Source organism: Nelusetta ayraudi, unplaced genomic scaffold, assembly GCF_046127955.1.
Source record: "Nelusetta ayraudi isolate G7.1 ecotype Tasmania unplaced genomic scaffold, CSIRO-AGI_Nayr_v1 ptg000070l, whole genome shotgun sequence".
In the NCBI taxonomy this organism is placed as follows: domain Eukaryota; kingdom Metazoa; phylum Chordata; class Actinopteri; order Tetraodontiformes; family Monacanthidae; genus Nelusetta; species Nelusetta ayraudi.
Window position 1 is genome coordinate 4,967,604 of NW_027466120.1, and position 12,966 is coordinate 4,980,569.

The 12,966-nt window shown below is 43.1% G+C and overlaps 1 protein-coding gene across 8 annotated transcripts in view; it reads left to right on the plus strand.

Annotated features, from left to right (window-relative positions):
* Positions 1-12,966, plus strand: part of camta1a (calmodulin binding transcription activator 1a) — a 285,492-nt gene that overhangs the window by 3,766 nt on the left and 268,760 nt on the right. For 7 of the 8 annotated variants that reach the window (XM_076041856.1, XM_076041849.1, XM_076041850.1 and 4 more), the window contains exons 2-3: positions 272-373; positions 10,380-10,483. In XM_076041856.1, coding sequence (XP_075897971.1) covers positions 272-373; positions 10,380-10,483 — 206 coding nt within the window. The remainder of the gene's footprint in view (positions 1-271; positions 374-10,379; positions 10,484-12,966) is intronic. The other variant, XM_076041854.1, reaches the window with a different exon arrangement.

A 12,966-nucleotide genomic window follows, 5' to 3' on the forward strand; every position in this document is an offset into this window, starting at 1 on the left:
ATTGTTCCAAAAAAAATACATTGTTACTGGAGAACTCTTCGTTTTCTCACTCGCAGTAAAGTTGTATTTGTTTACGTTTGCTCCGCTTTTCTGTGAACTTTTGCGAGATGTATTTGAAAAAAACAGCTCTTGTTTGTGTGTGTGTAAAATGTATTTCAATACACTGCCGGGTTGATGTCTCTTGCATGGGGAGCTTGCTTGGGTTATCACAGGCTGGTAGAATGCTTTCTTTTGCTCGATTTTCTCTACTTTTCTCTTTTGCCCCCTGAAGGACTGAAGAAAGTTCGTAATCCGGATCGAATGTACAGATCAGCAGTGTGTTATGCTGGCCACGGTCCACCTAAGAGTATCAGTGATGACACAGAGACCAACAGTAAGAGTCAGTTATTAATACTGTATCGCCGCTTCCAAGGGGCCACTCGCTGGCCAAATCTATTATTCATTCATTGATTCATTTATTTACCTCTTGATTTCATCCGACCCCCATGCTGCCCCCCCCCCTTTCGTCTCCCCCCCAGCCCCCCGCTTTTACTCCCCTCCAACACACAACACCTCCTCCGGCTGTTTTGTTGATTGAAGTGTCTGCTTTACGGGATCACGCTGTCAATAGCTGAAGTGTTGTCGTTAACTAAGAGTGATTGTTTCGGGTTGAGGCCGTGGGATCAGGACCTGAGCATACCCTCAGAGAAAAAGCATACATTTCCAGCCATCAATTACAGCCTCACTCTTACCTCCGCTCTCCTCTGGTGCCTGAACAGGGACCTGTGCCAGCGTGAGTCGGCGATGTTCGTAGCAGAAAAAAAAAAAGAAATAGCTGATGAAAAGAGCAAGCATGTTTGGCTGAAAACAACGTCCCGTGATAGTTTTGTCCGCTTGTTTATTTTTTTTTTAACTTCAGATGGATCAGTGTTTGCCTTTGCCACCCTCTCATTACGTGTGTGCTGTGTGTGAGATATGTAAACTAGGGGGTGCCGGGAACAAAGACGGCACAGCATCACAGCTGAGCTTTTTATGACTTGTAAAAAAAAAAAAACGGCTTCAGTGGGAATCGCTTCGGTTCAGTGCACTTACAAGTCTAGCGTACAAGTGCTTTTTTTTTTTTTTTCCATCTGTCACAACCCAAACAAATCGGCCAGAAATATATAGGCCACAGTCTTGATTTCATTTGCGGGCGGATTTTTCAGAAAAAAATAAAATAAAATATATATATATATATATATATATCAGTCTGCGTTTGGCCTCTTTGTGTCCTCCTCGGCAGACGGGAGCCGCTTTGTCGTCGTTCATAAACGCGGCCGTCTCTTTACGTCTGGGAGACTCTGTTGATCCAGACTGGAGACGAGGGGTAATTAACTGTTCTCATGTGGTGTCATTTTTTTTTAAACAGAGAGTGTGAAACAAACCCCGACCCCTTGTTGGAGCGCTCATCCGACTTGTGTCTGGGAAAGCTCTGCCACACCAAATCCTCTAGTTTTTTTTGTTTTTTTCTCCTAAAAGGGAATGTTTTAGGAGGCCTAATGGCAGGGGACTGATGGTGCACATCTATGGAAAAGGAGTGGAGACCATAACGGGGACATTGTTGACAGACTGTTTTTTTTGTGTTACCCCTTCATGTGTGACAGCCGTGAGTGACAAGAGCGTTTGCCGCTCTTGCTATTTTCCCTGGTGTTATTGCGTGGTGTTACAGTATCCAGCGCCCGTGTCAGACACCCTGTTTTTAATGCGTTTAGCCCGCAGGGCTTCTCTCCCTCACTCTTTCTCTCTCTCTCTCCGTCTCTTTCTTCCCACCTCGCCAAGACGGGACGCGGCGGCTCCAAACGGGCAGGTGAACCAGCGATCTGAGTAATCGCCTGAGTAATTGTGGGAGTAGTTATGACACGGAGAAGACGGGCTTTGTTTGCGTGCGCGTGTAAGCAAAAAAAAAAAAGCCCCCCCCAAAAAAGAAAGGGCGGGCGGGGGGGTGAAGCGTAAGGGAAGGAGAGCGGGAGTCGGCGGTCGAGAGCGAGCGAGGGAGAGAGACCTCACCTCTGCTCTCCTTGAGATGGGATTTTTATGGATGGGTGAGCTTGGTGAGGGCTACAAAACACATAAAGAGTCATTTTCAGTTTGTTGCAGGCAGTTAACCGTGTGTGCATGTGTTTTGAACTTCCAGTAATGGGCCCAGGCTGCCCCCCCGCCCATCACCCCCCCCCCCCCCCCCCCCCCGGCTCTTTGACTTTTTGACAGTCCTCCCTGATTATTCTGTATTACCGTATTACGCCTTATTGCCCTGGCGTGGACTCGTCGTGCATTGTGAGGAATCCACGCACGTGTTGAATGTTGGGTGAGCGCTCAGGGGGGGGGGTCAAAACACAACCGCGTGCAAAATATTGTCCAGGGAGATGTAGTGTAAGTCACTTCTCCTGCTGGCGGTTAAAAAAAAATAAAGAGAGAGAAAAAAATTCTAAGTCAACCCCCCCCCACACACACACACTCCTCGCCTCGTACAACAGCCGCTGTGTGTTGCGGGTCAAACAGTCATTCCAGATGCTATCGCTAGAAGCCATGTAATATTCCCTTTGTTGTAGTCTCATTGTAACTTAGCAACGCCACGGTCAAGTTCGGTGAGACTTCTCTCTTTTGTCGCTCGTGGGCGGCTGGGTAATTTCACTGTACGCTGGGAGAGTTATCGAACAGGCTACAGGCCCAATGATAAAGATAATTGGTTTCTCGGCCCCCCACTCTGGCACGTGGCTATTATGAGTGGACGTGCGTCCCTCCTCGTCCCCCCATCAGGAGCCATCATGTTGTGGCTCGGGGGGTGGAAGGGTTTAGCCTCTAGACTGTGATTGGCCCAATCATTGTTATTGCTGCTGAGGAAATTCGACGCTGCCTCTGCTGCTCTGCCGTGTCGTCGCTCTGGATCTCCCACCAGCAGGGGAGCGCGGAGGCTCCTGTCCAATCAGCTGCTCCGGCCGCCGAGTGGTCAAGCGGTGGTGGTGGTCTTCTACAGCGTTGTAGATTGAACGGCCGTTTTGAAGCGTCTCGAAAGTTCTCGGATTTTCGCCTTGAATTTCAAAATGCGTTTGTTTTATCGTACGGCTCGAGTGCAAAATAGTTGTAACATTGTGTTTCTTTGCAAACGCTAAATCAACCCGGCAGTCACGACATGTAGCGATGTTAGATGGCTTGATGGGGAGGTTATTTCATTCCAACAGCCCCCCCCCACACCCCTCTCCCACTTTCATGCCTCATGACCAGATTGATTGCTTTTAATTGACGGCATGTCATGGGCTGACCACTGCACCTTGGCTGTCAGGATCCATCTCCGCCTTTTTTTGTGTTCATCTGCCGACGACTCACCTCACCCATATTAACCCGCCGCAGCACTTTTTGGTCTGAACTCTGTCATCACGATTGTTTGACACGTTTCCTTCCATGTCATTATTAGTGCATGTTTCCTCGGGTTGAAGACCGAGTATGCTTGAGGCACTTGTTGCATTTCTTATGATGTCCCTGAATGTATATGAATGTATATGATCACATCCCATTCGGGGGAAACTGCATGCTGTAGAAACTGAAACCCTTGCTGTGGATGCTGGTGGCACAATTTTTTTTTTTTTAAAGATGTTTTCTGTTCTATTCACTGTGAAGATTTGATGTTTTCCTGTATTTGTGTCTGCATAATAAAGGGATCAACTGATCAAATAGCTCATAGCCTCTTAAAAAGTCAGCTATTGGGGAGAAAAGAAAACATTCTGCAGGTTGTGTGTCAGTGAGGGTGCATCCGCAAGTGAAACAACACCATGTTCTTTCTATTTTTAGAATCAGACTTCTTCGTATCCCTTAGCCACCGTTTTGAGAAATATGGAAACAAGTTATTATGTTATGAAGTCACGAAGATGTGATCAGTGCGACGTAACTTTGTTATCCACGCACGGAATCTTTGTTCACTGTTGAGAACTTGTTGCTTGGCTTTAGGTTATAAAGATAAATGAGCATTATCTTGTTTGTGGTTTTGCTCAAAATGCCTCAGCCCACTTGATGAAAAACTTCTGAGCTTAGTTCTTTTTGCTAATTTTTGGAATTGAAACACTCGGGGGAGGGAGGGGTTTTTTCTCTCTTTTTTTCCTCAGTCCAGCCCAGTAGATGGCTGTCATCCAACCTAATGATAACAGACATTGCCAGAGGCCTAATTCAGTTTCACAGCACTCCTTACTGGACAGAGATGAGAGCCAAATTTTTTTTATCCTCTGGACTCCCCGTTCCTCTGTGATTCCCTTTCCCCCATATTTCAGGTGTAGCTACAAAAGAACAGCGACTGTTACACAGCCCCTCACATCCTTAAGCCATATTAGGCACTGAGCCGCTGTGCAAAAAAAGCGCTTGCATTCAAACTGTTACTTTGGATATGCACCGCCGGCAGCGATCTGTTGAATGATCTATAGCCAAAACATTAGCTTGCAATTTCTCCACAATGTGGGCACAGATTAAAAAGAAAAACTGTCACTCCCAGAGCACTCGGAGACAGAGACGGAAGAGGGAGGGTTTTGCGTTCAGGGCTCAGATATTGATTAAAGATTTGTTTTTGTCAGCCTTTCCAGTCTCATGACCCTCACTCGCGTCTCAGGGGTGGGGCTGGAGCAAGCAAGCATGACAGATACCCCTAAATTCGGCCCAAGTGTTTGCTTAGCAGCCGGGATCAGCGCTAATCCAAACAAGGAGCCTACAGAAAACATATATCTTTATGCCCATTTTACAGAGGGCGATCTAAATTATGAAGGGGCATTGCACAAGTGCACAAACAGCCCAGCCCAGCCCAGTGACAGCGACTTGAAGCCCTCTGCGAATGTAGCCTCCTGCCCCACCCTCCAACCCCTTTGCATGTGAGCTCACTGGTCGAGATCTAAAATGTAAATTGTTTCCAGTGTGCCAGCACAGCTCAGCACATCCTCTCATGTAACAAGCTGTGATATCAGCCCGTCTTGCTTTTTAGTGTTTCACAACCAAATAGTCGTCTTTCTGCTTGGCTAATGTACAGGCGGTCATTAAGCCCACTATTTAAACCCCGAAACGTATAATAACGTTACAGGCAGACTCTGTGGGAAATGCAAAGCGGTGCACTTCTGTCCAGGCCCTTGATGAGCTTCTGCTTGGAAACCCCCCCCCCCCCCCCCCCACCACCACCACCACACCCCCTTCCATTTTCAAAGCCAAGTGTTTTGTGGTTAATATGCTGCATTTACAGTGATCAGACCAGACAATTTGATTGGAAGGAGTTTGTCTTTATTCTGTAAACCCATTCCAAACGTGACATCCGAGCTGCCTACCTGTCGGCTGTTTGCGTAGGCGCTGCACAATACGCATTGTGGATTTTTCAGATGTAGCGGGTCAGACCTTTAATTAGAAAGACACACTTGTCATTAAAACGCGTGCAGTTTATCCTGCACAGTCTTGAGAACGCCCGCTGGTAGCAAAACGTAAACCTTCTGTGATTTAGCTTAAATATTATTAGGGTGGATAAATCGCAGCTGAAAGCCCGCAACTGCACCGAGTCACGGGAGTGTGAAAGGAAACCTCAGTGCTCAGCATTATATGCGGTTTATCTTTGTGTCCTCCAAAAAGCCCACATTCTTCATAAAACATGTCCTTTCTCATTAGACAAAGACCTCTGAAATGCAAAAAGGCATGAAAAACATCCACACTGTTTTCATTTTAATTTTATTCTAATATTTTGTTGTTGACCTCTTAGCCAGGTCACCCTTGAGATCTCAACCTCAGTGGCTCTCTTACCTGGTGAAACAAAAGTTTAATAAATAAACTGAAATAAAACACTGTGGTCTACTGCATAATATAATCGCGTTAATGTGCTACAGGCTGGTAAACGCCTCTTTGTACACCAGTCACCGTCCTGGTTATTCATCTTTACTTTATTCCCTCCACTGTTGTTTATTTAAGAACGGAAATTAATATCCACGCCCGCCCATGTTGGTGAGTAATTATTGTGCCAAAGTCTAATTATTCAAGATAGATGCAACATGGGTACTTTGTCCATTTCAGGTGACACTGCAAACACTAGGACCGCAATTCCCAGCAGATGGGTTTTAGTGGAAAATAACAGCGCGCGTGACACCATAAACTAGATATTTTAATGAAGATTTGATGGCACGGATCAGCTGACTGTCTTCATATAGTCAGTATTTGGTTCCAAATGCTCGCACTCGGGGACTGTGTGAAATCCAGAGACATAAACAAACACTTGGCATGTTCCCTGGTGATGCTCTGCCAGGCCTGTACTGCAGCCATATTCGTTTCCAGCTCCTTCTGAGGCCTTTTGCCTTCAGTCAGGAACTAAATCACATGCTTACTTACAGGTCAGGTGATTCACTCGGCTGGTTAAAAACAACTTAATTTAAAACAGACAAAAACTAATTGCACACCCTGCCTTTATCTCCAGACAGAACTGTATGTGGATTAAAAAAATGATGCCCTGCATGCTGTCAATAGCTGCGTTTCCACTCTGCGCAAAACCTAAATATTGCAATAAAAAACTGGTAATGGAAACGGCTAAACTTTGAAAAACCTCTCAAATATGGCTAAAAGGTTTTTTTTACGCTCTCATGAGGTGGTTTTTCAGACGCATCAATATTTTATAGCAATATTGCAAAAGCGTCATGGAAACACTTTTTTGCATTTACATATGACCAGTTTACTGCAAGTGAAAATGGCGCCTTATGTTTGGATGGGGGAGGAGACGGAATATTTTTTTTTACAAGTAATCAAAGGGAAAAATGTAACGACCATTCTTGACAGCAAACAAATGTAAACAAACAAAAGCAAACGTAATTGTTGTAAAATCGTGTCTCGTGAGAATTTACAGTTTATGCGCTTCACACCATTCAGTGGAAACACCGGCAAATCGCAATTGTACTTTGTCGAAATCTTTAGAAATATCGCTTTCATTTTGCGAAAATCTGTAATGGAAGCGCAGCTAATGTGAACACCGTCATGAACTGAACGTCATCTGAAGCCAAGACTTTACTCATGAGATAAAATCATACGAGCTGCACTGTTTGATTAAGGTCTCAGAGATTAAGTCAAAGATTGGAAGTCATATAGATTCAACAGATTGCTAGTTTGCTGCATGATGGATTTTGTCAGAGGGATGTATCGTCTAATTTACTCCCCCCCGCCTTTTTTTTCCCCCGAGATACTGTATCAACACTTCCAATAGTTAAATTGAATAATTGGTAGAGTTAATTTAGATCAAGAAACCAAGTTACTTGATTTATGAAATATATGTGCTACATGAAAGGTGGTCATGCTGTAAAGCTGCCCACAGTTAATTAGCTAAGTAGCTCGTGGCAATGTTGTACTTCCTGTTTTCCTCCCGTAGGCATTATTGAAAGTGTAGTGGCTTGTGGGATCATTTGGCCTTTTTCCAAACTCAACCCAAAACTCAATGCACATTATTAGAATCAGAATGCTTTTTTAGCAGAGTAGATATTAACTAAGATAAATTGGCTTTTGAATGGACTTTTTTTTAATGGGTTTGCAGCACAGCAGAATGTGGTCAGTCCAAAATCACACAGTACTGAAAATAGTCACTGCACCTAAAGGAATACATTCATGACTGGATTCTATCAATCAATCAATCAAAACTTTATCTATATAGTGCTTTTCATGCATTGTCACTGCATCTCAAAGTGCTTTTCCGAAAAATAAAAACAGAAATACAACATGCAATAACCCCCTCCCACCACACACGCAGACCCACGCATCCTTCGCACACCTACACATTGTCAATGTAACGCAAAAGTGCTCTTCTGTCTAAGTTTTCACTTGATTCCAGGGGTGTCATTCTAAGGCTAAGGGATGAACAGAAACCCAGTCAACTTCAGCACACTGGCTGCTTTGTGGCTAGAAGGGCTGCTGACTGACAAATGCGACGTCAGCATTTCAATCTAAAATGCATTGGGCCACATTTCACGCGGGGCCACACACTCAGCCCGCGCAGTCTAGACAAAGTTGTAGCACCGGCAACACGAAGCAGGCGCCGGCCGCCGTGACTTCAAGGTTTGCTGAGCGATTAAAATTAAGTGAGATATTTCATTGCATTCTCAAGATCCTCTGTGTGCTCCATATTCCCGCCCCCACGTCTTTCAGCCTGCTGGCAGATCGAGCAGACATGCTATCCCCCTACGGCAGATTTCTATCTCGACTATCTCTGTGAGAAAATCCTCAACATACTCGAGACATATTCCAATTCAGCTCCGTCTCGATGGTGTCATTGGAGGGTGTGCCAGGAGGCAGCGGCATTGGATCCTGAATAATCTGCGCGGAGACAGACGTGCCATATGTACCGGCTGTCTGTGGGCCGCAAACAGCAAATCCACGGAGCATATTTTGTACAACAGGAGTCAGCCAAGGCGTTTTCACTCCCCCTCTGCTGCCTCAGAGTGCGGATGCGGTCGTCTTTTCTATTCTGAGCGAGCCTTCATTTTGAAAACACTAGCAACTCTTGATCCCTTCAGTGAAAAATAAGAGCTGTTGCACAACTTTTAGTATGAAACAAAATATGTATTTATATATGCATGACTATGCATATGTAGTCTATACATGTATATGTGTATATATGTATTCATATGTATGTACTTATACATATATATTCATATATACTGTACATAAAATCTATTTCTGATGGTTCATGTATCCTGCTCTGACTTTGTGAAACTGTGGTGCGTTCGGAGCACCTGCCTAACGCGACTCTTAATTGGGTGAAGCGAATGATTACAGATACCTGTGCAGCTCGTATAAAACAGTGTCTGCGACGCAGCGGAATTATAGGTGCAGATGGAAATGGCAAATGCTACACGTCTACTTCTTGCTCCCCTTTGGGAGTGATGATGTTCCACCCCGCGCATTAAACTCAGAGGCACAGAGCCAGCGCCGTCTCTGTGGACCCACTGTGTTCATTCCCATTGAATTTTCCATATGGAGATGTCTGAGCTGCAGCAGCAGCAGCAGCGGCAGCAGCACTCTGCTCTCCCTCTGATGTTACAGCGAGCCCCATGCACTCACGTTATATTCCCATAATCAAGCGCACCGCTGGCTTATTTGTTTGAGCTTTAAAGTGGTGTTTTGCTTTGGTTGAACTTTTTCTCCTCTCTCCAGTCAAATATAGATATCGGCTGCCCAGGGGATCCACACTCAGCACTCATACTCTCTCCCCCCATTCGTTCCTCTCCCGGTGTGCTAACCTTCGGGTCTGCTGCTGTGGAAAAAAAATGTTTTGTTTTTTTTCTTTCTCGTGTATTTTCAAGTTAATTGCACTGCAGATAAGCGGGTTATTGTACGTCGCCTTTCGTGAATTTACTCTTGTTCACTCCGCACACATTTCAAATGAGGAACAGGCTAATTTATGCCGCTGGTGGACCACCGACCCCCTCCACCACCCAGCACACGCGAAATAAAAAGTGAATTTAATACGTTTCTTAAAAATATATTTCAACAAAACAACTTTGCTTGCCATTTACGATAACCTTTAAGATGAGGTTATTCATCAGCACTGTTTCCCACTGTGAGAGAGCTCCTCTGTCATTTCACTGTGATGGACGGACAGCAGTTTCAACTCATTTATGATAAAAATCCTCTCAAAGAATATTTCCATTGTGTATGTTAATCACAAAAATGTGAGTTACATAAGCCTCCGTCTCATGTCGGAGTAAGACCCCCCCCCGCCCTCCCACCAGCCGCCACCTCCACCCTCCCACCTCCCCCCTCCCCCCTGCACTCCTGGAATGTAATGGGTTTTTTTCATCATGATGTAAATCCAACACATTTTTTTTTTTTTGTGTCTCAAAACAAATATAATTTGTTCACGCTTAATCCATCTGCGTATTTAAGCAGAGAGCACCAGACTGAATTCATGCACGAGGGCCCCTCCTCAACCCTACTGTTTTTATAACGCTCGTGAGCGGCCTGTGAAATGTAAATTCTATATTTTGAACGACATACATTATGATGTAAGCGCCAGGCTCGGTAATTGTAATTATTTCCCCTGAATAATATAGCAGATTGTGGCGAGCAGCATGCGCGGCCCAGTGCTAAATCCCCCATACACCATAAAATCACTTGAGGGTGTTTATTGTGCCTAAATAATGAATATACACAGCCTTTATAAGTTGACAGTCAAACATTTCAGATGAACTCCCCTGATAGAAAACGTTTTGTAGTAATATCATTTAGCTGAGCACAAAACAAAGCGTAGACCTCACTGTTATTTAAAATCACCTTCCCAATTCAAGTGGTGCTTATTTTCTATTTATTTATTGACAGACTGTGAGACTGGGAGAGTTTGTCCGTGCTAAATGTTCTGCTTTGTCTTTGTTTGGTTACAGATGAACATGGACATTTGAAAATATATCTACCCAAGAAGCTGCTTGAATGTCTACCAAAATGCACCTCGTTGCCAAAGGAGAGACACCGGTGGAACACTAATGAGGTAATGTCTTATCACTCCCACTTCAAACAGCGACAGTGTGTAAACACAAGCACCTTCCCTTTGTGCCTTACTCACACAGGAGTGTAAGACATGCAAGAGCACATCAAACCTGCTTTTGTCAGCTTCAGCAATTACATGCACACGGCAGGCTCTCATGTAACGCAGTGTGGCTCAGGATTCAACCCTGAGATAGAAAATTGATTGCATGTATTTTGAGAATTGCGTTACCTTTATCGGGTACTTTGTCTCCCTATATTTGTATTTATTTATTTTTTTAGATGTTTTTGTCTAAAACAAAATCCTGTTTTTCAATTTATGGGCAGCCTTATTTGTTTTCTGCAAAATTAGCAAAACCCCCTACTTTCGAAGAAGTCTCTATCATTTTCCTGTCGGTCTTCAGAGATTCTGTATCATTTTGTAGTTTTTAATGGAATTTCCCCTCTGCAAGGAAAATAGAAAGGTTTTTGGTATGGAAAATACTGTGTGATTCAAAAAACTTCACACTGCACAATGTTTATGGTTCATGGTGTTAGTGTAAACATGTTGTGTCATGAAAATGTAAGGTATTTGCTATTCTTGTCGTGATAAAAGATTAATATTATAGATTGATCTTCTCAGTGGTCAGGCTTTTCTTAGGAGGGGTCTATTTTTTATTTCTATATGTTTTGAATTGAAAGACAAGCGTTTTCAAATAGATGTTGTCTTCTATCGTTGGGGGATCTGAATTTGGGGTTCTGGGTGTTTTATTAGTTGGTGCCCAGATACTTCTGTGCAGAGATTTGACCAGCACATAATGAAGTGCAGATCCATCCATTTATTTATTTTTTTTATTGATTGATTGATTGAGATAATTCAAAACAAAGACAGAATATAAAAAAAATGCAAGCCATACCTAGTGTTATTAATACATTTCAGGATTCACTTTTGCACATGCTTCTCAGAGATATGCACACTTATCTACAGGGGATGTCGTTCCAGCTTGACAAAAGGTCACCCAATCATTTCCAAATGGAGCTCGTGTCTGACACTAGTAAAATTTGGTCGGTTTGCTCGACACAAACCAATTTTATGCCTTGCAAATACTTATAAATTTTAAATATAAATCAAATAAAATGTTGTTCATTGTTTGCATAGGCCAAAACCGTCTCGCTTGTATAGTTTATTGTTAGCAGCACCATGATTTTGTGTGTTGCGCTTAACACTGCAAATTCTCATGTGACTGTAAAACATGCATACCTGAGTGGTATTTTATCTGGGCCCAATAGTCTTTTATTGTCTCATGTCCAGTCAAACCACAACATTCAAAATTTAAACATAGGTCATTTTAGAAAAGACAACAAGGTGCCAATATTTCAGCCAGTCACATAGATAATAATGACATGAAAGTTTGCAACGTTAACAGAGCCGATGGAGCCACAATGTAGACATGGCAACATGCAAAGCTCTTGTTTTAGTAGAGCTGAAGAATTACGTTGCATGTTGCAGAGAAAGCTTGCTAAATTTTTCACACACAGTAGATAAAAAAAAGGTTATCATGTCCCCCCCTCTGTAAAGGCAGATAAGCCAAAGAGGCCAAATAGGTTGCGATGACCCCAACATGTTCTTATCTTTGATACTTATTGGTCTGAGCAGCCCAACCAAAATAAGTCAACAAGAATAACAAAACACTCGAGTCTAGTGTGAATTCACTAAACAGGAACTGCTCTAGTGTCATGACCTTCATTTGTCATTCGCAAACATTGATGGATTAAAAACTCTTACTTTCTGACTTTTTTTTCCCCGTGAATCACTTGTAATAATTCCACCTAAATAGACACCATGACAAATTTTTAAGCCCATGTGTTAAAAATCAGTCAACCGTGCCTTTTTTTTATTAACTCAATGCAGCCATATAAATACAGTCATCTGCAGTGATGAAAGTTAATTGACTGCAAAACATCCAGATGACAAGGAACGAGACAATCTTGTTTCAAGGGACAGTTTCTTCATTTTTTTTTTTCAAAGGCAATCTGCCACTGACATACAGTTAACCATGATTTCACAGAGAGAAAAAAAAAGACATGATGAAGGAGTTCATTTATCTGTGGTAAAGACATGGATCTGAAAAATAAGATAAAATTACAGCTGTGATTAATACAGCAAGAAATACACGCAGTTTCTCATCCACCACTTTCAGTATCTATCCAAGTCTCCATCTGTCATACTTTTTTCTGTGCTCTGCCCGGGTTATGAAAAAATGTACAAAGCTTGTGTGTTTCTAATTGGCTTATGTTGTAACTCGTTTGCCCTGTCTGACCTGCATTGTGCTGCTAGCAGTCTAAATTAATTAACATGGCTTTGAAATTGATCTCAAAATGTGAGTCTAACCATTTGGTGGGGATAAACGCTGTCGGCTACCGTTGTTAGCATGTCTTGTAATTTATTATGAAATGTAATCATAAGGGACATATTTTGGACCACTGTGTTTCCTTGGCTTCAGCGTT